The 22,832-nt window shown below is 51.8% G+C and overlaps 2 protein-coding genes across 10 annotated transcripts; one reads left to right on the forward strand and one right to left on the reverse strand.

The window, feature by feature from the left end:
- Positions 1 to 2,715: 2,715 nt before the first annotated feature.
- LOC140077777 (uncharacterized) lies at positions 2,716 to 14,387 on the reverse strand. Of its 2 annotated transcripts, none has more exons than XM_072125239.1 (10): positions 14,247 to 14,387; positions 9,651 to 9,761; positions 9,137 to 9,271; positions 7,618 to 7,881; positions 7,034 to 7,156; positions 6,861 to 6,950; positions 6,650 to 6,784; positions 6,373 to 6,525; positions 6,041 to 6,194; positions 2,716 to 4,593 (listed from the first exon to the last, which is right to left on the reverse strand). In XM_072125239.1, exons 1-9 carry the CDS (start codon positions 14,265 to 14,267, stop codon positions 6,075 to 6,077), a joined length of 1,152 nt encoding a protein of 383 aa, XP_071981340.1. In that variant the 5' UTR covers positions 14,268 to 14,387; the 3' UTR covers positions 2,716 to 4,593; positions 6,041 to 6,074. The 2 variants fall into 2 exon arrangements, with proteins under 2 accessions (XP_071981340.1, XP_071981341.1); XM_072125240.1 differs by lacking the exon at positions 14,247 to 14,387 and adding an exon at positions 13,993 to 14,163.
- On the forward strand, positions 14,113 to 22,345 carry KIFC1 (kinesin family member C1). 8 transcript variants are annotated; one of them, XM_072125234.1, is made up of 17 exons: positions 14,113 to 14,182; positions 16,061 to 16,195; positions 16,283 to 16,382; positions 17,099 to 17,149; positions 17,412 to 17,438; positions 17,531 to 17,768; positions 18,055 to 18,232; positions 18,339 to 18,506; positions 18,600 to 18,722; positions 18,804 to 18,920; positions 18,996 to 19,169; positions 19,429 to 19,596; positions 19,680 to 19,818; positions 19,963 to 20,102; positions 20,190 to 20,263; positions 21,754 to 21,829; positions 21,955 to 22,345. In XM_072125234.1, the coding sequence occupies exons 2-17, from the start codon at positions 16,070 to 16,072 to the stop codon at positions 21,997 to 21,999; spliced, it is 1,944 nt and encodes a 647-aa protein (XP_071981335.1). In that variant the 5' UTR covers positions 14,113 to 14,182; positions 16,061 to 16,069; the 3' UTR covers positions 22,000 to 22,345. The 8 variants fall into 8 exon arrangements, with proteins under 8 accessions (XP_071981335.1, XP_071981338.1, XP_071981336.1 ...); XM_072125237.1 differs by lacking the exon at positions 14,113 to 14,182 and adding an exon at positions 14,331 to 14,578 and having other exon boundaries at positions 16,061 to 16,177; XM_072125235.1 differs by lacking the exon at positions 14,113 to 14,182 and adding an exon at positions 14,332 to 14,574 and having other exon boundaries at positions 17,415 to 17,438.
- The last annotated feature ends 487 nt before the right edge of the window (positions 22,346 to 22,832 follow it).

The following is a 22,832-nucleotide window of genomic DNA, read 5'->3' on the forward strand; positions in this document are numbered from 1 at the left end:
TAGTGATGTATAGTGCTACACACTGTATCCTCTGTATACATGACTGCAGGAGGTCAGGGCATGCTGGGAGTTGTAGTGATGTATAGTACTACATACTGTATCCTCTGTATACATGACTGCAGGAGGTCAGGGCATGCTGGGAGTTGTAGTGATGTATAGTACTACATACTGTATCCTCTGTATACATGTGTGCAGGAGGTCAGGACATGCTGGGAGTTGTAGTTATACAGTAGATGTATTTCTTGTCCCTGTGGTAGATTTTCAGTAGATGATGAAACCTGGCGGGAGCAGAGAGGGGACTGGGGCAGAGGGGACGTGATTCACTCTCCTCGGCCAGAAACGAGAAGGAAGAGTTTTTTGTTTGCTCAGAAAAACAAGTTTGGCAACAAGAATCTTGTGTGAGCGAGAAAGTTTCTGCATTTCAGGAAGTTACAATGAGAGGAAAGTTACTGCTCCGGGGGGGGAAGGTTTATAAAACTTTATGGAAGACACTGAGTGTGAGTGCGCGCTCCTCCTCATACTGACCACTCTCACCTTCACCTTCTGTGTATGTCGCATCGTGTCCCCCTTTACCTCTAGAGGCTCGCGAACCCCTCAGTTACCCGAGGTCCTTCTTCCCAGTCTCTGCGGTGACATCATAGGGGTTCTGTACACGATCACTGGCCTCATGAGCTCCATGGAGCTTCTCCATGTGTGACTGCTGAGGCCGGTGCTTGGCTCTGTACATGACATCAATGTTTGTGGGATAAGCAGATGAGAAGCTCCGGAGACTGAAGCCCTGGAATCAGGGGGCCCCCGGGAGGATCAGCACCCCCTTTTATTGTCAGTCATGTTGTTGTCCGGCAGCGATTCTTTATCCTCTCGCCATTGACAACACACAAGCCCCAAGTGTCTGTGACTGAGGATCAGAGGGAAAAGCCGGAATGACAGGATAATATGTGACACACGGATGAGCTCCTGGATCAGGGACACAAGTTCCCGGGTCTCTGGGAGTCATTTACCAAATGTCTGTTCTTTCAGCTCGCCTGATAATCCTGTGACATAGAAGTTTTAGACATAACCGGTCACATTAGGCCTCCTCCCAACCCATGGTAGTTCGAACCTGCAGATACACGGCACCGGCTCGGGGTGAGCTCATGGCACCGGCTCAGTATTTCATTAATGCAAGAAACCCCTGATTGCTGTTTTATACCTTATATTAAAAGCCGTTTCGGCACAGATGACGGCACGGTGCACCATGTGCGCGGCTGATTCTGAAGTGCCGGAGAGCCGGTGACATCATTGAGCTCTCGGGCACACTTGGGCCTGGCGCGAGTGTGCCCGAGAGCTCGGTTACGTCACCGGCTCTCCAGCACTTCAGAATCAGCCGCGCACATGGTGCACCGTGCCGTCATCTGTGCCGAAACGGCTTTTAATATAAGGTATAAAACAGCAATCAGGGGTTTCTTGCATTAATGAAATACTGAGCCGGTGCCATGAGCTCACCCCGAGCCGGTGCCGTGAATCTGTGGGTTAGAAATACCACTTTTAAGTGGTAGGTTTCCTTTAAAGAGAACCCGTCAGGAGGTTGGGGCCACTGAACTTCGAAGGTCCCCACGAAACTCTGCCAAGTGATACTGAGGTCATAAAAACTGAAAATAGCCCTGACACCCGCAGCATCCGCACGGTGACCCAGAAACACGCTATGACCTTTTATCACCTTAGAAGCCTCACCATCTCTTTCTGCGTGCGCCATCCAGTCAGTTTCTTCGTCATACGCATATCGTAACCAGTGTAGAGACTGATGATCCCCTTCCTGAGGCGGCACCAGGAGCCAAATATATCAGATAGTGTTGTGCCTGTTCAGCACGAGGAACAGAATTTCATCCATTTCCACCGCCAAGCATTTCCTAAACCGTATGGCACCATTCGCTCCCCCCCGGTCATCTCCTCTCTGCACTTTATGCCGCACATCGTACACCGTGGCGTCTGCTCCACCTGTCGACCCTCACAGCTGAACAGCGCAGTTTTGGCTTCACACAACCGCTAACACGTGGCCGACCCGGGAGACCTATAGAAGCGTCGCTCCATTCAGTATCAACACGTGGAGCAGGAGCCACGTGGTGGGGAAAGAGGATTTGGGGGTCATTTAATTTTTTCCAGCCAGATAGAAACAAGCTGGAAACCCTCCAATCCTGCCGCACATAACACTAGATGCTCCCTCTGTGGCCTCACATCTTCTCTTCAAGGTCTGTTTGACAAAATGCAGTCTCTACAGATTCATTGCCACAATCATCCTCTGATACCGGCGGCGGTGCGCAGTGCGCATGAGCCTCCCCCTTATACAGATTTCTGGGTTATCTAAACATCATTATCCCAAATCCTTAGAGCACCAATTATTTCTATGAGCAGTGATGCAGCGCCCTCTGCAGGCCAGTACAAGGCAGCGCTCACTAGGGGTGAGATGAGGAATACACAATCCTCCGGGTATGCAGCTCTATCCTGCCGCTGCTGCCACCTTGTGGTTGATTTCCAATAAAGTTTCTGTTGTATGAGACCTCAATGAGTTCAGGAGGGGAAATCCTTCCATGACTCTGCTCCACCTCTCAGGTCATGTATACATACAGTCCATGCAAGGAATGCTGGGAGATTCCAGCAGCAGAAGTGTGAACGCAGCTCTGGAGGGATAGAGTTTTGCTTGCCGATTGTATGACACAAGGATTTCACGAAAAGGAAGAAAAATTAACTTGACATTTTATTTTTGTAAAACCGAGTACAAGACACTAACACTATATCTAAAAGCACAGAACAAAAACCTGAACACCGGGTCATCTACAGATGTGGGGAAGTAATGGCGGACAGCACAACGTGGCGTCTATATGTAACCGTGTATATACACGTGGCACATGTATTACCACTGCTCAGGCAGGAAGACTGCATTTACTGGACCGTACCTCCAGACTGGACCGGCACAAGAACCTGGACCCACGCCCTCATACACATTATACCGCAATAACGGACCTGCGTGTACTCAGCGCAGCATCGGCCAGGGGCAAAAGAACGGAGCGGATGTAAGATTCTGGGCCATAGGAGGCAGCAATCAGTGTATACAAGACGCCATTTTCTCCTGGTGCGAGACAACCTAAAAACGGAGGGAATCGCCTATAACACCCTGGAATATCCTCCGGCCGACCCTAAAATATCTGATATTATGTTCCAGCTTACGAGAACCCCTGCTCTTCCATCTCCTGTATCCCTCATGCCCCGCACCCGACCTTTACCAAACCCTAAAACCCATTAGACATTGGACTGATCCTTAGTCAGACCTGATGTACAAGTAATAAGACCCAGTGATGCGCCCGACCTCCTCGGCCTGGGAAGGCTCAGGCCCCGTCACCTCTATCACCCCGGACTCTACATTATTCTATGTCGGACCCTCAAAGTGTTCAGTATTTAACACTGAAACTCCCTGGAGCCGCTCAATGACCTCTGGTCTGACCCCAATTTATTTCAATTTTTCCTTGTTTTTGTCTTTATCCCATTCTGATCCGATTGGTTCTTCTGCCACCCGACTGTCCTTGGGCCAACCCCGAAACAAATTATTGTGTTAGTTCTGGTGCCAGAGCCTGCGGCGGATCCCATTGTACTCTCCGGCCTCTTTCCGGGCGCTGGATCCTGTCACTTACATTCTCCAGATTTTGCTGCTCCTGAACTTGCTTGTTTTTTCCTGATTTTGTAGAATTTTTAACATTAATTTTTATACACGGATCCCCAACCCCCCCGTGTAGAGATCGTTGCGTATAGGTGAGGGGCGCAGCGCCCTAGCAAGAACGTACAGGTGCAGGTCCTTGCGCAGCGACCTAGCAAGAACGTACAGGTGCAGGTCCTTGCGCAGCGACCTAGCAAGAACGTACACGTGCAGGTCCTTGCGCAGCGCCCTAGCAAGAACGTACACGTGCAGGTCCTTGCGCAGCGCCCTAGCGGGACGTACACGTCCAGGTCCTTGCGCAGCGCCCTAGAGGGACGTACATGGGCAGGTCCTTGCGCAGCGCCCTAGCGGGACGTACATGTCCAGGTTTTTGCGCAGCGCCCTAGCGGGACGTACACGTGCAGGTCCTTGCGCAGCGCCCTAGAGGGACGTACATGGGCAGGTCCTTGCGCAGCGCCCTAGAGGGACGTACATGGGCAGGTCCTTGCGCAGCGCCCTAGAGGGACGTACATGGGCAGGTCCTTGCGCAGCTCAGGATCTGGAGGCGCCTGATAAATTATAAATGGCCCCAAGTGTCCGTGTAACAAAACCTAATTGAACACATAAGAAGTTTTGCTCAGAAAGTGGAAAAAATAAAAGGAACATCCCGACTACATTAGAAATATTACAGGGGGGAGGAGGGAAAAAGGAAAACTCTACCTCGTTACAATTCACATTGGTAGAAAGGATATCGCGGCAGCAAATGACAAGAAAGCAATAACGAGAATCTGAGGCTTCACACAATGGAAAGAAAAAACATCACTACACATCAAAATGTACATCCTCAAACTGCCCCGTTACTACAAGACACCGGCCGCCCGAGCCCGTCTCTTCTCACGTCACCACCACAGGTCCTGCTCAGTTTCCTACAGAGAAAGACAATAATGAGAAAAACCAGAACCATCCCTAGACTATGCTCTGCTCAAAGCTACTGAGCCAGAACCCGAGGCTGCACTACCTACAGCTAGGAAACTATACAATCTGCTCAGCTCCTCCTGCTCTATAACATGCTGCCTGCAGATAGGACACTATGTACAATCTGCTCAGCTCCTCCTGCTCTATAACATGCTGCCTGCAGATAGGACACTATGTACAATCTGCTCAGCTCCTCCTGCTCTATAACATGCTGCCTGCAGATAGGACACTATGTACAATCTGCTCAGCTCCTCCTGCTCTATAACATGCTGCCTCCAGATAGGACACTATGTACAATCTGCTCAGCTCCTCCTGCTCTATAACATGCTGCCTGCAGATAGGACACTATGTACAATCTGCTCAGCTCCTCCTGCTCTATAACATGCTGCCTGCAGATAGGACACTATGTACAATCTGCTCAGCTCCTCCTGCTCTATAACATGCTGCCTCCAGATAGGACACTATGTACAATCTGCTCAGCTCCTCCTGCTCTATAACATGCTGCCTGCAGATAGGACACTATGTACAATCTGCTCAGCTCCTCCTGCTCTATAACATGCTGCCTCCAGATTGTACATGGTGTCCTATCTGCTCAGCTCCTCCTGCTCTATAACATGCTGCCTCCAGATTGTACATGGTGTACAATCTGCTCAGCTCCTCCTGCTCTATAACATGCTGCCTGCAGATAGGACGCTATGTACAATCTGCTCAGCTCCTCCTGCTCTATAACATGCTGCCTCCAGATTGTACATGGTGTCCTATCTGCTCAGCTCCTCCTGCTCTATAACATGCTGCCTGCAGATAGGACACCATGTACAATCTGCTCAGCTCCTCCTGCTCTATAACATGCTGCCTGCAGATAGGACACTATGTACAATCTGCTCAGCTCCTCCTGCTCTATAACATGCTGCCTGCAGATAGGACACTATGTACAATCTGCTCAGCTCCTCCTGCTCTATAACATGCTGCCTGCAGATAGGACACTATGTACAATCTGCTCAGCTCCTCCTGCTCTATAACATGCTGCCTGCAGATAGGACACTATGTACAATCTGCTCAGCTCCTCCTGCTCTATAACATGCTGCCTGCAGATAGGACACTATGTACAATCTGCTCAGCTCCTCCTGCTCTATAACATGCTGCCTGCAGATAGGACACTATGTACAATCTGCTCAGCTCCTCCTGCTCTATAACATGCTGCCTGCAGATAGGACACTATGTACAATCTGCTCAGCTCCTCCTGCTCTATAACATGCTGCTTTTGTACAGTCTGAGCATACACTGTGGACAATATTCCCATGAATGAGGATGCTTATATGTAGAATAATCTGTGTATGAGCTGCTGTTACATTTGACACGACCTTTCACCTATGGGAAGATGGTGGATAGAATAGTTACCAGTTCTTTAAGAATTATCCCTACAGCTGCTGAGTTATTCATCAGAGTCGTCATCATCTTCATCATCGTCATCATCTTCGTCCTTGTCATAATTATCCTCGTCGTTGTCGTCCTCCTCCTCCTCCATGTGTGCGTAATATTCTGAAAGCTTCAGCTGCAAAAGAGGAGAACAGGATAAGACCCCGTCACCTGGTGATATAGGGGCAGCAGCAGGTAAGTGTGTGGTGTGTGGGGGTCAGAGGTCGCGTCCCAGTGATGACCCCACAGTCTGATATCCTGGGATAGTCTGTATCTTATAGATGTGATGATAAGCCACCCCCCTCCGCTCTCACCAGATTGCTGGGGACAGGTAAGTGGCCGCCGCTGCTCTTTGGTCTTCCTCTCGGACGCTTTGGGGTTAGGGGCAGTGCAGCGGGGGGGTGCAGCACAATCTTCTTTGGACGTCCCCGTTTCCTTTTTTCATGGGTCCCCGAAGACAAAACTGACTGAAAAATAAGAGCGAGCGTCAGACCCAGAGGGGAAAGGGGGGGGGTGGAGTGCAGACCCGGAGGGGGGGGGGGGGGCGCAGACCCCGGAGGGGGGGGGGGGGGGGCGGAGCGCAGACCTCACCTTTCTGGCAGAAGGCATTTTATTCAAGCTTCCCTTTGGTCGCCCTCTTCCTCGTTTTGGGGTCTCTCCTTCAGATGCTATGGGCAGTTTACGGGGTCTCCCTCTTCCCGCTTTTTGGGGTCCAGGTATCAGTTTCTATGATGAATAAGGGTACAGCATGAGGACAGTGATGAAGGGGTCGTGTGTCCGGCGCAGGGTCAGGGTCACTCACCATCAGGGCGGCCTTGGACGGCTTCTTGTTTTTGCTGCCCTTTGGCCTCCCCCGTGACCTCTTTGGGATAATCTCAGCGCTGGGTTTTACCTGAAGAAGACGACGCTGGTTACATTATATACTAAAGCTTCTTCATCTATGGAAACCCGTGTGTAAGACATGACGCCTCGCACCTTTGTGCTTCCCCTCGGTCGCCCTCGGCCTCGGTGCGGGGTCACCCCATTCTGTCGCTTTGGGTCTTCCTCTTTTTTGGGGGAATAAACTGGTGGCGATTTCCCCTCACGGACGGAATAGGCCTGAAAATGAATAAATAAGGATCATAATGACGCAAATAGGACCAGTGCCCGTCCTCTGAGGAGCACAGGTTAACCCCTTCACGACTGCCCTACAGCTAAACAAGTCTTTATGCAAGTCTCTCTCTCCTCCATCCATCCATCCATCCAGCCTTCTCTCTATCCCCCTCCATCCTTCTCTCTCTCCCCTCCATCCATCCTGCCTTCTCTCTCTCCCCCTCCATCCTTCTCTCTCTCCCCTCCATCCATCCTGCCTTCTCTCTCTCCCCTCCATCCACCAATCTCCCTATCTCCTCCCTCCCTCCATCCTGCCTTCTCTCTCTCTCCCCTCCGTCCGTCCATCCATCCCTCCATCCTTCTCTCTCTCCATCCTGCCTTCTCCCTCTCTCCTCCGTCCATCCATCCATCCTGCCTTCTCTCTCCCCTCCATCCATGTAGATGTGCTGCCCCTGGTGATATCTCACCCTTGTCGGGGATACAGGGAAGGTCTTGTTTTTGCTCCCTTTCGGCCGCCCTCTCCCTCTATGTGCAGATCCTGTGGGGCTGGAATATTTTCCCGGCAGGTTTTCCTTGTTCTGTGGGGTTTCCGTCTGGCTTTCCTTCTTTCCCAGGGACTGATGGGGGGATTTTGGGACATTCTCCCGGTTGTGCAGGGTTTCGGGGAATTGTGACAAGCAAAGCTGACTGTCCTGATCTTCTCCACCTCTTATCTTAGAGAAGAAAGACGCCTGAAAACAATGAGGAAAGTGCGGTATACGATAAGTCATCTGCGGAGATCTACTACACGTATCACGTACAACAATAACCTAAGCGCAGGGGACGCGGGGCTGCGTGTAATGTGTACGGTGTGTATGGGACGTGGGGCTCCGTGTAATGTGTACAGTGTGTATGGGACGTGGGGCTCCGTGTAATGTGTACAGTGTGTATGGGACGCGGAGCTGCGTGTAACGTGTACGGGGAATGCGGGACGTGGGGCTCCGTGTAATGTGTACGGGGGATACGGGACGCGGGGCTCCGTGTAACGTGTACGGTGTGTATGGGACGCGGGGCTCCGTGTAATGTGTACGGTGTGTATGGGACGCGGGGCTCCGTGTAATGTGTACGGTGTGTATGGGACGCGGGGCTGCGTGTAACGTGTACGGTGTGTATGGGACGCGGGGCTGCGTGTAACGTGTACGGGGGATACGGGACGCGGGGCTGCGTGTAACGTGTACGGGGGATACGGGACGCGGGGCTGCGTGTAACGTGTACGGGGGATACGGGACGCGGGGCTGCGTGTAACGTGTACGGGGGATACGGGACGCGGGGCTGCGTGTAACGTGTACGGGGGATACGGGACGCGGGGCTGCGTGTAACGTGTACGGGGGATACGGGACGCGGGGCTGCGTGTAACGTGTACGGGGGATACGGGACGCGGGGCTGCGTGTAACGTGTACGGGGGATACGGGACGCGGGGCTGCGTGTAACGTGTACGGGGGATACGGGACGCGGGGCTGCGTGTAACGTGTACGGGGGATACGGGACGCGGGGCTGCGTGTAACGTGTACGGGGGATACGGGACGCGGGGCTCCGTGTAACGTGTACGGGGGATACGGGACGCGGGGCTCCGTGTAACGTGTACGGGGGATACGGGACGCGGGGCTCCGTGTAACGTGTACGGGGGATACGGGACGCGGGGCTCCGTGTAATGTGTACGGGGGATACGGGACGCGGGGCTGCGTGTAATTTGTAACATTGAATCCTGCAGGAGTCCTGGGAGAGGAGTCCCGATTACTCCGCCTACACACGATTGACAGATTCTCATATATCAGTGGGTGAGGCTGAGATCTCACTACCAATCATATTTAATACTGCAAAAAGTTTAGAAATAAAACTCCTGCGACCAGAACAATAATAATAACGGAGCGGTTACAACTTTCATTTACTTTTCACAGGATTTTTACGGTTTGTGTGTGAGGGATTACGCGAGGCTCCGACTCTCACCTTTATGGCAGAGGGGATTTTCTTCAAGCTTCCCTTTGGTCGCCCTCTTCCTCGTTTTGGCGTCTCTTCTTCACTTGTTATTGGCAGTTTACGGGGTCTCCCTCTCCCCACCTTTGGGGGTCCAGGTATTAGATTCTGTGATGAATAAGGAGGGTGGGAATGGAAGGTAAGTAGTCAGTAGGTTACACACCAGGAGGGAAAGGCTTTATAATCTGATATAATGTACCCCCCCCCCCCCACGTGGAGGCTGCGAGTGACAGATCTACATCCAGCCCATGTCTGCAGGGGCTCATGCATCACCCCCAGAGCAGACGCAGAGGAGTCTCTGTATTTCCTTCCTGTGTGGACCTACACCTGCTCTCCAGAAAGAAGTGCTGCAGCAGCAGAGATACGTGTTATTTTCCATCCAGACGTGTAGATGGATAATCGGAAGCTCTGTCTGTGGCCTCTCCTGCTGCAGACCTCATGTATCCCACAAGTCTCTGCTTCCAGGCCACGTGCGCCAAATCTTTACCTCTATTAGATCATTCTCCGAGAGGGCGAAGATCTTCCTATTTTTCAGCTTCTGTGGCGTTGTCCGCTTCCGCTTGGAACTTGTGTCCGTTCTGTGCGTGCTCATAGTTCCCTGCAGGGAGAATTACACGGGGGTCACATGGGGGGGTCACTAATGTTACCACTCATTACCATAACTAACATGATACGGCCAAACTTATCAGGGTTTCATCCAGTCACATGCACAGGATCGGTCCTAACCTGCTGATCGGTGGGGTCTCAGTGATGGGACCCCCATGGATCACGCAGAACGGGATGAATAGAGCAGCCAGTTGCGCATGCGCCAGCAGCTCCGCTCATTTCCATGGCGCTGAGGGAAATAGCATTATAGCCGTGCTCCTTGTCAGCGCCGCAGAGATGATGGGAGCCGCTGGCGCATGCGCAACTGGCTGCTCTATTCATGTTCAGCTACGATGGGGGTAGAATGATCCATGGGGGTCCCATCTCATCCTAACTTGCTATGGCTGGAGGACCCCTATAAATGGGTTTTATTGGTACTGTGGCGTTTGTTGTGTGGGGCTTCACCCCGAGTCAATACATTGTCGGACCACCCGTAGCTGCAATGACAGGTCTGTTGGGAGGAGCATAAAGTAGAAAGAAGAATGTGGGAACCTCCAACCTCTCGATGTGCAAAGCTGAGGAAAACCTCCCCAACAGACCATTCACTGCACCAAAGATGGGCCCACAAAGTACTGACCCGGGGGAGTTCATGTGTCCATTCTTCAATCTGTTACTCCTGTCCCTGTGGTGTGAGGTTCTCCCTCTCCACAGTCTGTATATGACCCGGGTGGTTCTGAGGGTTCTGATGGGTCCGGGTGTCAGATATGAGTATGTTCTGGTCCATGTTACTCCTTTCCCTGTGGTGTGAGGTTCTCCCTCCTCCCTGCGCACAGTCTGTATATGACCCGGGTGGTTCTGATGGGTCTGGGTGTCAGACATGAGTATGTTCTGGTCCATGTTACTCCTTTCCCTGTGCACAGTCTGTATATGACCCGGGTGGTTCTGATGGGTCCGGGTGTCAGACATGAGTATGTTCTGGTCCATGTTACTCCTTTCCCTGTGGTGTGAGGTTCTCCCTCCGCACAGTCTGTATATGACCCGGGTGGTTCTGATGGGTCTGGGTGTCAGACATGAGTATGTTCTGGTCCATGTTACTCCTGTCCCTCCGGTGTGAGGTTCTCCCTCCTCCCTGCACACAGTCTGTATATGACCCGGGTGGTTCTGATGGGTCTGGGTGTCAGACATGAGTATGTTCTGGTCCATGTTACTCCTGTCCCTCCGGTGTGAGGTTCTCCCTCCTCCCTGCACACAGTCTGTATATGACCCGGGTGGTTCTGATGGGTCTGGGTGTCAGACATGAGTATGTTCTGGTCCATGTTACTCCTTTCCCTGTGGTGTGAGGTTCTCCCTCCTCCCTGCACACAGTCTGTATATGACCCGGGTGGTTCTGATGGGTCTGGGTGTCAGACATGAGTATGTTCTGGTCCATGTTACTCCTTTCCCTGTGGTGTGAGGTTCTCCCTCCTCCCTGCGCACAGTCTGTATATGACCCGGGTGGTTCTGATGGGTCTGGGTGTCAGATGTGAGTATGTTCTGGTCCGGTGTGAGGTTCTCCCTCCTCCCTGCGCACAGTCTGTATATGACCCGGGTGGTTCTGATGGGTCTGGGTGTCAGATGTGAGTATGTTCTGGTCCGGTGTGAGGTTCTCCCTCCTCCCTGCACACAGTCTGTATATGACCCGGGTGGTTCTGATGGGTCTGGGTGTCAGACATGAGTATGTTCTGGTCCATGTTACTCCTTTCCCTGTGCACAGTCTGTACATGACCCGGGTGGTTCTGATGGGTCCGGGTGTCAGACATGAGTATGTTCTGGTCCATGTTACTCCTTTCCCTGTGGTGTGAGGTTCTCCCTCCGCACAGTCTGTATATGACCCGGGTGGTTCTGATGGGTCTGGGTGTCAGACATGAGTATGTTCTGGTCCATGTTACTCCTTTCCCTGTGGTGTGAGGTTCTCCCTCCGCACAGTCTGTATATGACCCGGGTGGTTCTGATGGGTCTGGGTGTCAGACATGAGTATGTTCTGGTCCATGTTACTCCTTTCCCTGTGATGTGAGGTTCTCCCTCCTCCCTGCGCACAGTCTGTATATGACCCGGGTGGTTCTGATGGGTCCAGGTGTCAGACATGAGTATGTTCTGGTCCATGTTACTCCTTTCCCTGTGGTGTGAGGTTCTCCCTCCTCCCTGCGCACAGTCTGTATATGACCCGGGTGGTTCTGATGGGTCTGGGTGTCAGATGTGAGTATGTTCTGGTCCAGTGTGAGGTTCTCCCTCCTCCCTGCACACAGTCTGTATATGACCCGGGTGGTTCTGATGGGTCTGGGTGTCAGACATGAGTATGTTCTGGTCCATGTTACTCCTTTCCCTGTGGTGTGAGGTTCTCCCTCCGCACAGTCTGTATATGACCCGGGTGGTTCTGATGGGTCTGGGTGTCAGATGTGAGTATGTTCTGGTCCGGTGTGAGGTTCTCCCTCCTCCCTGCACACAGTCTGTATATGACCCGGGTGGTTCTGATGGGTCTGGGTGTCAGATGTGAGTATGTTCTGGTCCAGTGTGAGGTTCTCCCTCCTCCCTGCACACAGTCTGTATATGACCCGGGTGGTTCTGATGGGTCTGGGTGTCAGACATGAGTATGTTCTGGTCCATGTTACTCCTTTCCCTGTGCACAGTCTGTATATGACCCGGGTGGTTCTGATGGGTCCGGGTGTCAGACATGAGTATGTTCTGGTCCATGTTACTCCTTTCCCTGTGGTGTGAGGTTCTCCCTCCTCCCTGTGCACAGTCTGTATATGACCCGGGTGGTTCTGATGGGTCCGGGTGTCAGACATGAGTATGTTCTGGTCCATGTTACTCCTTTCCCTGTGATGTGAGGTTCTCCCTCCTCACAGTCTGTATATGACCCGGGTGGTTCTGATGGGTCTGGGTGTCAGATGTGAGTATGTTCTGGTCCAGTGTGAGGTTCTCCCTCCTCCCTGCACACAGTCTGTATATGACCCGGGTGGTTCTGATGGGTCTGGGTGTCAGATATGTGCATGTTCTGGTCCATGTTACTCCTTTCCCTGTGGTGTGAGGTTCTCCCTCCTCCCTGCACACAGTCTGTATATGACCCGGGTGGTTCTGATGGGTCTGGGTGTCAGATGTGACTATGTTCTGGTCCGGTGTGAGGTTCTCCCTCCTCCCTGCACACAGTCTATATATGACCCGGGTGGTTCTGATGGGTCTGGGTGTCAGATGTGAGTATGTTCTGGTCCGGTGTGAGGTTCTCCCTCCTCCCTGCACACAGTCTGTATATGACCCAGGTGGTTCTGATGGGTCTGGGTGTCAGACATGAGTATGTTCTGGTCCATGTTACTCCTGTCCCTGTGGTGTGAGGTTCTCCCTCCTCCCTGCGCACAGTCTGTATATGACCCGGGTGGTTCTGATGGGTCCGGGTGTCAGATGTGAATATGTTCTGGTCCATGTTACTCCTTTCCCTGTGGTGTGAGGTTCTCCCTCCTCCCTGTGCACAGTCTGTATATGACCCAGGTGGTTCTGATGGGTCTGGGTGTCAGATGTGACTATGTTCTGGTCCGGTGTGAGGTTCTCCCTCCTCCCTGCACACAGTCTATATATGACCCGGGTGGTTCTGATGGGTCTGGGTGTCAGATGTGAGTATGTTCTGGTCCGGTGTGAGGTTCTCCCTCCTCCCTGCACACAGTCTGTATATGACCCAGGTGGTTCTGATGGGTCTGGGTGTCAGACATGAGTATGTTCTGGTCCATGTTACTCCTGTCCCTGTGGTGTGAGGTTCTCCCTCCTCCCTGCGCACAGTCTGTATATGACCCGGGTGGTTCTGATGGGTCCGGGTGTCAGATGTGAATATGTTCTGGTCCATGTTACTCCTTTCCCTGTGGTGTGAGGTTCTCCCTCCTCCCTGTGCACAGTCTGTATATGACCCAGGTGGTTCTGATGGGTCTGGGTGTCAGATGTGAGTATGTTCTGGTCCGGTGTGAGGTTCTCCCTCCTGGATCCTCATGTTTCGCTTTCTCTCATGCGTCGCTGTGCTGTACCCGGGTGTTCGCCCTCTTAGACATTGTGGGAAGTAAAGAGTTAAAAGACTCCTATAAAGTTTGTCCCTGTGTGGGAGCCCCTGCTGCTGCAGACTCCTCAGGGGCTCCGCTCCCCCTGAGCCATTGTCCCTGGGAGTCCTGGCATCAGAGGATGCGGGGAGCCCCGGAGGAAGGTCCTGGGGGGCTGCGGGTACTCACTGTCTCCTGCAGGGAAGCCTCAGGGAGATGTCAGGGCGCTGCACAAAGCGGCGGAGCCTCTGCCCGCCTCGTCCTGTCTCCTCCTCGTCACTTCCCCTCACACCCACAAGGGGGAGGGGCCTGCCCCGGGCGCTCACCGCCCGCCCACCTCCGCACTACAAGCCCGGGACGATATCGTCCATGGATTGATGTAATCACACACGATCAGACACAATACCGACCACGCACAATGTCGCCCACATCATGTGACTTACATCGGAGTCAGCCGGCGCCATTTTCCAGGAGACCTCTCGCGCATCGCGCACGTTAGGGGCGTCTCCCCCTAGCAGGGAGCAGGACACTAGAGCGTCCCCTATCTGCCCGCGCCCTCGTGACGTTCCTCGCTGTCATTGGTCAGTTTAGGCGTCCTTTCAAGTGTTTGTTTTAATTTATTCTCCTATCGCGTCTGTTCTGTCTTCGGGGCTGAGATCTGATTGGTCGGTCGCCATAGGCGGGACTTTTTAGAAACTAACGGACGGGATATCGGTTTTCGAATTTGAACAGAGCCGCGGTTTATGTGGAGAGAGGAGCCGCTCGGTGCAGGTAGGTAGGTAGGTAGGTGGGTGGGTGCGGCTCGGTGTAGGTAGGTAGGTAGTTGCTATGGCTCTCCTGCCTCCACCCCTGTGTATGTGACTACAAGTCTTCAGTGCAGGATAAATGGTAATCTGAGGGCTGGGAACTACAAATCCCAGCATGCCCTGTCACTGAGGGGGGGAGGGGTGCTGGGACTTGTAGTTCCCGGTCCTCAGATGACCATTTCTCCTGCACTGAAGCTATTGCTCCCTGTTATCAGCCCCTGGAGCTCAGGACAGTCTGTTGTGTGTCTCATGGACCCTGGAGGGTCTTGTGTTCCCATTTCTCCTCCGCACACACACCTGCGGGACGCTGAGGCTTGTGACGCCGCTCTGTTCTGACCTCCTGTGCGTCCTGCGGGTCGGTGTGAGCTCAGACATAACATTTATATAGATTTATTGGCAGTAACTTTCCACACTCGGGTGTTCGGACCTGTGGAGGGGGGGGGGGGGGAGAGTGATGTTTCCATTGATACCTTTTTGGCGACTGTTCACCCTATCATCATTTTGTATTCAATTAGCAACCAATCAGAGCCTCCCGGGAGCATTGGGCAGAGATTCGGGGGGGTGTCTGCAGTAGGGAGGTGTGCGTGCACTTGGGGCTACAGCAGGGGGGGTGCGTGCACTTGGGGCTACAGCAGGGGGGGTGCGTGCACTTGGGGCTACAGCAGGGGGGGGGTGCGTGCACTTGGGGCTACAGCAGGGGGGGGGTGGGTGCACTTGGGGCTACAGCAGGGGGGGTGCGTGCACTTGGGGCTACAGCAGGGGGGGGTGCGTGCACTTGGGGCTACAGCAGGGGGGGGTGCGTGCACTTGGGGCTACAGCAGGGGGGGGTGCGTGCACTTGGGGCTACAGCAGGGGGGGTGCGTGCACTTGGGGCTACAGCGGGGGGGGGTGCGTGCACTTGGGGCTACAGCGGGGGGGGTGCGTGCACTTGGGGCTACAGCGGGGGGGGGGCGTGCACTTGGGGCTACAGCGGGGGGGGTGCGTGCACTTGGGGCTACAGCGGGGGGGGGGTGCGTGCACTTGGGGCTACAGCGGGGGGGGGGCATGCATACACTTGGGGCTACAGCGGGGGGGGTGCGTGCACTTGAGGCTACAGCGGGGGGGGTGCGTGCACTTGAGGCTACAGCGGGGGGGGTGCGTGCACTTGAGGCTACAGCGGGGGGGGGTGCGTGCACTTGGGGCTACAGCGGGGGGGTGCGTGCACTTGAGGCTACAGCGGGGGGGGTGCGTGCACTTGAGGCTACAGCGGGGGGGGTGCGTGCACTTGAGGCTACAGCGGGGGGGGTGCGTGCACTTGGGGCTACAGCGGGGGGGTGCGTGCACTTGGGGCTACAGCAGGGGGGGCGCTGCAGTGAAGCTCAGTGCCTATCTCCATATTACATGATGTTTTGGATTGGGTGATGTGATGGTCGGCCTCCCGTGTGTCTGATGTGCTCACTCTCACTTCTCAGGACTTGATCATGGATAATCAGAAGCCTCCGCCGTCTATGAAAATGTCTCGTCTGCCTGTTCCTCCCAGCAGGAAGAGGGCGCTGAGCGATGAGAACCAGGAGCTGGCAGCCGCACCGGTAAAGCCGCAGCTGGGGGTGCGCTTTTTGTTGGTTCTTGTTGTATCTTGTCCTGTCCCGGTTCTTACAGATTTGTCAGTGATAATTCCGCTTTCCTAATTTCAGAAACGTCTGAAGGTGTCTCCAGTCAGGGTCGCAGCCAGTATTGCCACCTCCAGACCCCGTGTTGCCCCAGCTGTGGCTCTGCCCAAGCCCCAGGTGATTGGTAAGTACATCTCACTGTTACATCTACATCTCGGGTCTGGAGGTCACAGGAATAAGAAGGGGAGAGCAATGAACCCAAAGTGGGGATTCTTGTATCCAAGAGGTTTTTCAGAATTTCTTGAGAACCCCTGGGGGCGAGGCCAGGGCGCTGGGGATAAGAAAGTTGGGCACCTGAGGTCCCTTCTGCTGACGTGACAAGTGGCCCTTGTATTCTGCTGCTGCAGCTTGGATGGAAGGGATTGATCCGGCCCTCGCGGTACAATACAGTGATGGACGCACAATGGAGGTGACCTGTTACCCGCCGGTCCGATGGGCTCCCAGAGCTCCTGCAGCGCTGGAATGGGGGAACCTTTGGTTTTGGCCTCTTTCCCACCAGTGCAGTCAGTGAAAATGGTTCTGTGTGCTGAAGGGATGACTGGAGTTCATGTCGCTGAGCCGCTTTCACTGACCGCAGTCGCTTGAGGCCTCGGAGCACAGATTGACGGATCTTCACAATTACAAACCACACAAAGATCTTCATCACAACCGCAGACCATCCTCAGGAGTGACCGTATGTGACACTGCAGTGTCCTCGTGTAACTGGGACAGTGTGCGTTTGGCCGTAGCTTTTGATTATCAATTGATTATATTATCATTCTTATCTTTTAATTTTTGCCAGTAACTGAGCTTTCCTTTGGATCCGATACGTTGTATAATACGTTGCTCTCTCCTTCGCAGGACGTCAGTCTCTTCAGGTCATGCAAACAAGGAACAGGATGAACACCACAGGTAAAGTGCCCACCGCATAAGGGGCTGAATGTCTGTTCTTGCACCAATGAACATAACAGGTTTTTGGGGTGATGGTCATGTATGAGCTGCTGGGGGTGATTATAGCTGCAGCGTGCAGGACTATTGCTCTGAGCAGACGCTTATACATTCTCTGGATCCATGGATTGGTGCTCAGCCCCTTGGACGCTTTGTCTCATTTGATTTGTTTTCTATTGGAGTGAAATATTCTAAAATCAATTTTTATTTATTTTTTTTTCTCCAGCAGCTTCCACAAAACCTAAAGTTACAGGTACGTGTACATAGGGGTGTGTGACGGTGGTGTCTTACATTACTACTGTGGATAAGGGTCATTCCTGAATCTTTTGTTTTCTTTTCCTCAAGCTGCTGCGCCTGCGGCTACTTCAGCACCAGGCAAGAAACGCGCCGCATGGGACCTTAAGGGTCAGGTCACTGATATGAAGGACAAGGTCTCTTACTACAAAGGCCAAGTGCAGAGCTTGTCTGAGGAGAAGGCCCGCCTCCAGAGCACCACAGGACAGCTCCAAGCCCAAATGCAGGATCTCAGCCAACGAAATGAGGATCTCAGCCAACAAAACGAGGATCTCAGCCGCCAGCTACAGTGAGTGCAGTGGTGCGGCCGTATAGACTATAGTCCTGGAGAGATGTACTGCTGTGTATGTCTGTAGCAGAAGACACAGGGGACGTGTCCTCGCACTGAGCTGCTCCACATTCTTCAATAGTCAATCTACTGAGTGATTGCTTTAGTATTTAACCAGAAGCCAACTACAATGTTTTCTCATCCTCCAATGGGATTGGTGTGTCCATGGTATTATATTCACCAGGCTTTTCTTTTTAACCCTTGCTACTTTTAAGTTTTTCAAGACTGATCTTTTTGTGCATTTTAGTTCTATGGAGACCAAGCTGTTGTCTGAACAAAGAAAACTGTTGGACTCTGAGAGAGAGGTGCAGCGTCTGACAGCACTGAGCCAGAAACAGGAGTCAGAACTGGTGGCAGAGAAGAGCCTGGTGCAGGAGCTGAGGACTACGGGTGACAGTATGGCGCAGCAGCTGAAGGACAAGGAGGTGAGCTGAAGTGCACCTGACCAGATGGGTACAAGTCGCCCTCTGATCTCTGGGTGACCCTTTCCATAAGGCTCTGACCACGTTGTGATGTTTATCCCTGATGTAGGGGCGACTGATTTGTCTGGAGGATGAGAAGTCGAGACTGCAGACCATCGTATCGGAAAAGAGCGAGGAGATCATAGATCTGAAGGAACGTATAACACAGCAGGACACCCAGATATACAATCTGGAAACCGAGCGCAGGAGGTTGCATAACACCGTGCAGGAGCTGAAGGTAAGTGATCCTGAGATACTGGCTGCCAATGTACCTGGTATGTCATTTCCGATCATTTCTAACACTCCTGGTTTTGGGTTATGTCTACACTAGGGAAACATCCGTGTCTTCTGCAGAGTCCGTCCCACCCTGCCCACTGAGAAGGCTTCATCTGCGGGACATATCGTCTTCCCTCCAAGTGATGAGAAGGCCATTGTCCTGACCAAGATGGAGGAGGTAGGTCTGTCTCTCTAAGGAGAATGTGCTGGTCCCCGTGTTTCACTTATTCGTTTTACTTTAGATTTTTGTTTCCTTCAGTCTCACGTTGGTCGGGATAAGGGACAGACGGTCAAATATGACTTTAATTTTGACTGCATCTTTTCTCCTGCGGCTAGTCAGGCTGATGTGTTTGAGGAGATCTCTTTGCTGGTTCAGGTAGGTCACAGCCGTGTTCTGTCTGTGTGGGTCGGCTTTGTGGTTTGGCTGCTTACACTGCGCTTCATTATCTAGTCCGCCCTGGATGGTTATCCGGTCTGCATATTTGCATATGGCCAGACTGGCAGCGGGAAGACTTACACCATGGAGGGTCCAGAACACCTCTCTATGGACACCATGGGAATGATTCCCAGAGCAATCCGACAGATCTTCGCAAGTGCAGACGAGCTGAAGTGTAAAGGCTGGCAGGTAAGTGCGCTCCTGTGATTAGAGATCCATTTCAATTATCAATGAATGGCTGCTGCACATTGTAACAGCCTGTGAAGCACAGAGGGCTTGTGTAACACGAGCATAGACCTTCTGGCGCAGCATTTTATATTACCTTTCCATAAGGAAGGAGGCCATGGATGAGATTACTACAGCCACGGGGCCTGGATCTAGGAGTAATGGCCCTGGTTTATCTTTGATGATTCTCTGATCTGATTTTAGCCATTTCGCCTTCTTCCAGTATAAGTTCACTGCAAGTTTCCTTGAGATCTACAACGAGACCCTGAGAGATCTGCTGATAAACCGTCCAGACAAGAAACTGGAGTACGACATCCGTAAAGTCAGCTCATCCAGCAATGACGTCCATGTCACCAACCTGCGCTACGTGGAGGTCTCCAGTGTGGAGGAGGTGCGCTGGACCCCTGACAGTAGTAGAACGGCCTCTGTTTTCTAAGTGGTTTTGTCTGATGTGTGTGAATTGCTGTTTGTTAGGTGCACGAGCTTCTGCGCACAGCAAAAACCAACCGCTCCGTGGCGAAAACTGCCCTGAACGACCGCTCGTCTCGTAGCCACAGCGTGTTCCAGCTGAAGATTGAGGGGGAGAACAGCATCCGAGATGTCCGGACATCATGTAAGTTGATGTCCCCTCCATGGAGTGTAACCCCCAATGTCGCATCCTGCAGCTCCACAACCGCTGCTATTTGTGACTGTCGTGGATTATTGAGGTCACTTTGCCGGTGCCTGGTTTACATTCTGTGTCCTGTTCTGTCATTAGCCGTCCTGAGCCTGATCGACCTCGCCGGAAGCGAACGCCTGGACAGATCTCTATCCACAGGAGATCGACTGAAGGAGACGCAGAGCATTAACACTTCCCTCTCCACGCTGGGCATGGTGATCACCTCATTATGTAATAAGGTATCTACACCTACATACAGTGTATGGTTTATGATGATGTATAATGAACGGTCACAATCTGATGCGCGATATTTGTTCTATTGGCAGGATTCACATATACCATACCGGAATAGTAAGCTGACGTACCTGCTGCAGAACAGCTTGGGAGGGAACTCAAAAGTGTAAGTCCTGTTATTCATCATGTTATTCAATGTATACATTGTATCATGACACTATGGGCCCCATCATTGGAGGTAACCCCGCAGGAGGACTTGGTTCCGCCATGTTTGAATCTGTTCCTTGCTTATCATCCATGGACTCCATCCAAAGGTGTTTTGAAAGGATGGAATTACCCTTGAAGTGTTGAAGTTAATGTCAATGCTGAATCCTGAGCGAGATCTTCCTACTATATGTTTCATTTCTTATGAATCTTCTGCTGCGGCTCAGAGAACTGCACAAAATGTGATTGTGACTGCGGCCTGATGTGGGCGTCCCGATCTGACAATGAGTTATGGTGGTTGTAGTAATCTATAGCGCATTCCATGATGCGCCACCGTGTGTCCCCATCAATGGCTAATCCTCTAGTATAATTGCCTTACACCGGGCAGCGCTGTATGGAGCCCGTTCATTTCTGTAGTCCTGTTATCTGTAACCGCCCGGAGCCATCGCTACTCGGCCTGGAAGCAAACGTCGGGTCTTGATAATAATAATAATAATAATCCATTTATTATCCCCGACGGAGGAAAAGAAAGTTGTCACAAAAGGCCATAGAGACACATTTTAAATACATTACAAAAATACCACGGACATACAACATATATTGAATACAAAACTACTAAAATATACACAATAAGAAACAAACAAAAGGGGGTGATAAATAAACCCTCCCTGTGCTCCGCTCCACTCGGGCAGACACGGTCATCAGCAGGCAGTGACCAAGCTATAGGCGTCCCCCATGTATAATATACGACATGTATGATGTTATTCCAAATGAATCCACTCGGCTTTCAATAGCGAGGGGAGGGGTGAGGAGCACTCGCTCCTCCTTCTTCTGCACCCAGCCGTATACTCACTGGCGATGGTACATTACTTGTCTTATATCTGTCATCCATGGCCTCCTTTCTTCAAAAATCTTTTAGAATTCTGCTAATGATTCTGAAGGCCTTTGGTCAGAGATGAGGGTTAACAGGATGTTACACTGTGCAGGAGCATGTTTCCCACCACTTCTGCCACATCAGGCAGAGGGAAGTGTAACAGCCTGTGAATCTGACTACAGAGCCCCTTTCTTTTTTGGTGCGCCTTTTACCATATGAATTTAGCATTTCAAATGTGGCACGGGAACACCCATTTCGGTGCAGAAATTTGTGTCGCGCCCAGAATAGTGCGGACACTTCTGGAATACCTGTCCAAGCAGTTTGTGCATAAAAGAACGTGTAACGTCCGACTGGTGCCGGGGCGATAATAAATCTGGGCCAGAGTCCGATCTAGAATAAAATGGTCTAGTCAGCTATTTTGCATATCAGAAAATGGCTGTAATTGGGGTACAGAGCCCCCATGTGTGATTGGGGGGGGACTTGTAACCCTTTAGCAGCCGGCAGTGTTAGTTTTGGGGGTAAGGTTCCTCTATAAAGCTTTGCTTACGTCTCGTACTTATCCTTCGCTTCTTCCTTAGGTTGATGTTTGTGAACATTTCCCCCTTGGAAGAAAACTTTGCGGAGTCTGTGAATTCTTTGCGCTTTGCCAGCAAGGTAAGAGGTCACAGCGGAGCCCCGAGGTCACAGCGGAGCCCCGAGGTCACAGCGGAGCCCTGGGGTCACACAGAACCAGAATCTGATACTTCCTGGATTGTTAATGAGACCTTCTGTAATTTCAGGTCAATGAATGTGTCATTGGAACCGCACGAGCAAACCGCAAATAATCTGCCTCCATCTCCCGGACGATCCCTTGGTCTCGGTGTATTCGCTTTTTTATGCTGATTTGTGGTTTTATCCGAAGGACGCGGCTCCTCTCACAGCAAAATGTGCAGAAGAAAGAAAGATGTACAAATCCCCATCAAATCTTTCCATTGCTTGAGGATTTTACTTATAAAAAAAAAAAAAAAAGTTACATAAACGAACAGTTTTCCTAAATATGTACATAAAGATGCATCAATCTGTGGTCTAAACATTTTATCTAATGCCGTCCTGAATAATAATGTGTTATAGCTGCCTGTACATAATATCCCTCATGTCTTTTATTCTAAATAAATGTGTTCTCTTTCTATATTTGTAACTTCTTAGATTGTGATTTCTAATGCAAGAGTTACATCCTGTATTATACCCCAGAGCTGCACTCACTATTCTGCTGCTGGTGCAGTCACTGTGTACATACATGACATTACTTATCCTGTACTGATCCTGAGTTACATCCTGTATTATACTCCAGAGCTGCACTCACTATTCTGCTGCTGGTGCAGTCACTGTACATACATGACATTACTTATCCTGTACTGATCCTGAGTTACATCCTGTATTATACCCCAGAGCTGCACTCACTATTCTGCTGCTGGTGCAGTCACTGTGTACATACATGACATTACTTATCCTGTACTGATCCTGAGTTACATCCTGTATTATACTCCAGAGCTGCACTCACTATTCTGCTGCTGGTGCAGTCACTGTGTACATACATGACATTACTTATCCTGTACTGATCCTGAGTTACATCCTGCATTATACTCCAGAGCTGCACTCACTATTCTGCTGCTGGTGC

The sequence above is a fragment of the Engystomops pustulosus genome, chromosome 9, assembly GCF_040894005.1.
Source record: "Engystomops pustulosus chromosome 9, aEngPut4.maternal, whole genome shotgun sequence".
In the NCBI taxonomy this organism is placed as follows: domain Eukaryota; kingdom Metazoa; phylum Chordata; class Amphibia; order Anura; family Leptodactylidae; genus Engystomops; species Engystomops pustulosus.

Bases quoted from the DNA above. Each gene is read 5' to 3' on its own strand.
- LOC140077777 (XM_072125239.1), bottom strand. From the start codon at position 14,267: ATGGCGCCGGCTGACTCCGAT. The intron at 7,882-9,136 runs GTGAGAGTCGGA...CATTGTTTTCAG, and splicing joins AAATCCCCTCTGCCATAAAG to GCGTCTTTCTTCTCTAAGAT. The intron at 6,951-7,033 runs GTGCGAGGCGTC...CGTCTTCTTCAG, and splicing joins GACCGAGGGGAAGCACAAAG to GTAAAACCCAGCGCTGAGAT.
- KIFC1 (XM_072125234.1), top strand. From the start codon at position 16,070: ATGGATAATCAGAAGCCTCCGCCGTCTATGAAAATGTCTCGTCTGCCT. The intron at 19,170-19,428 runs GTAAGTGCGCTC...GCCTTCTTCCAG, and splicing joins TGAAGTGTAAAGGCTGGCAG to TATAAGTTCACTGCAAGTTT. The intron at 19,597-19,679 runs GTGCGCTGGACC...GCTGTTTGTTAG, and splicing joins AGGTCTCCAGTGTGGAGGAG to GTGCACGAGCTTCTGCGCAC.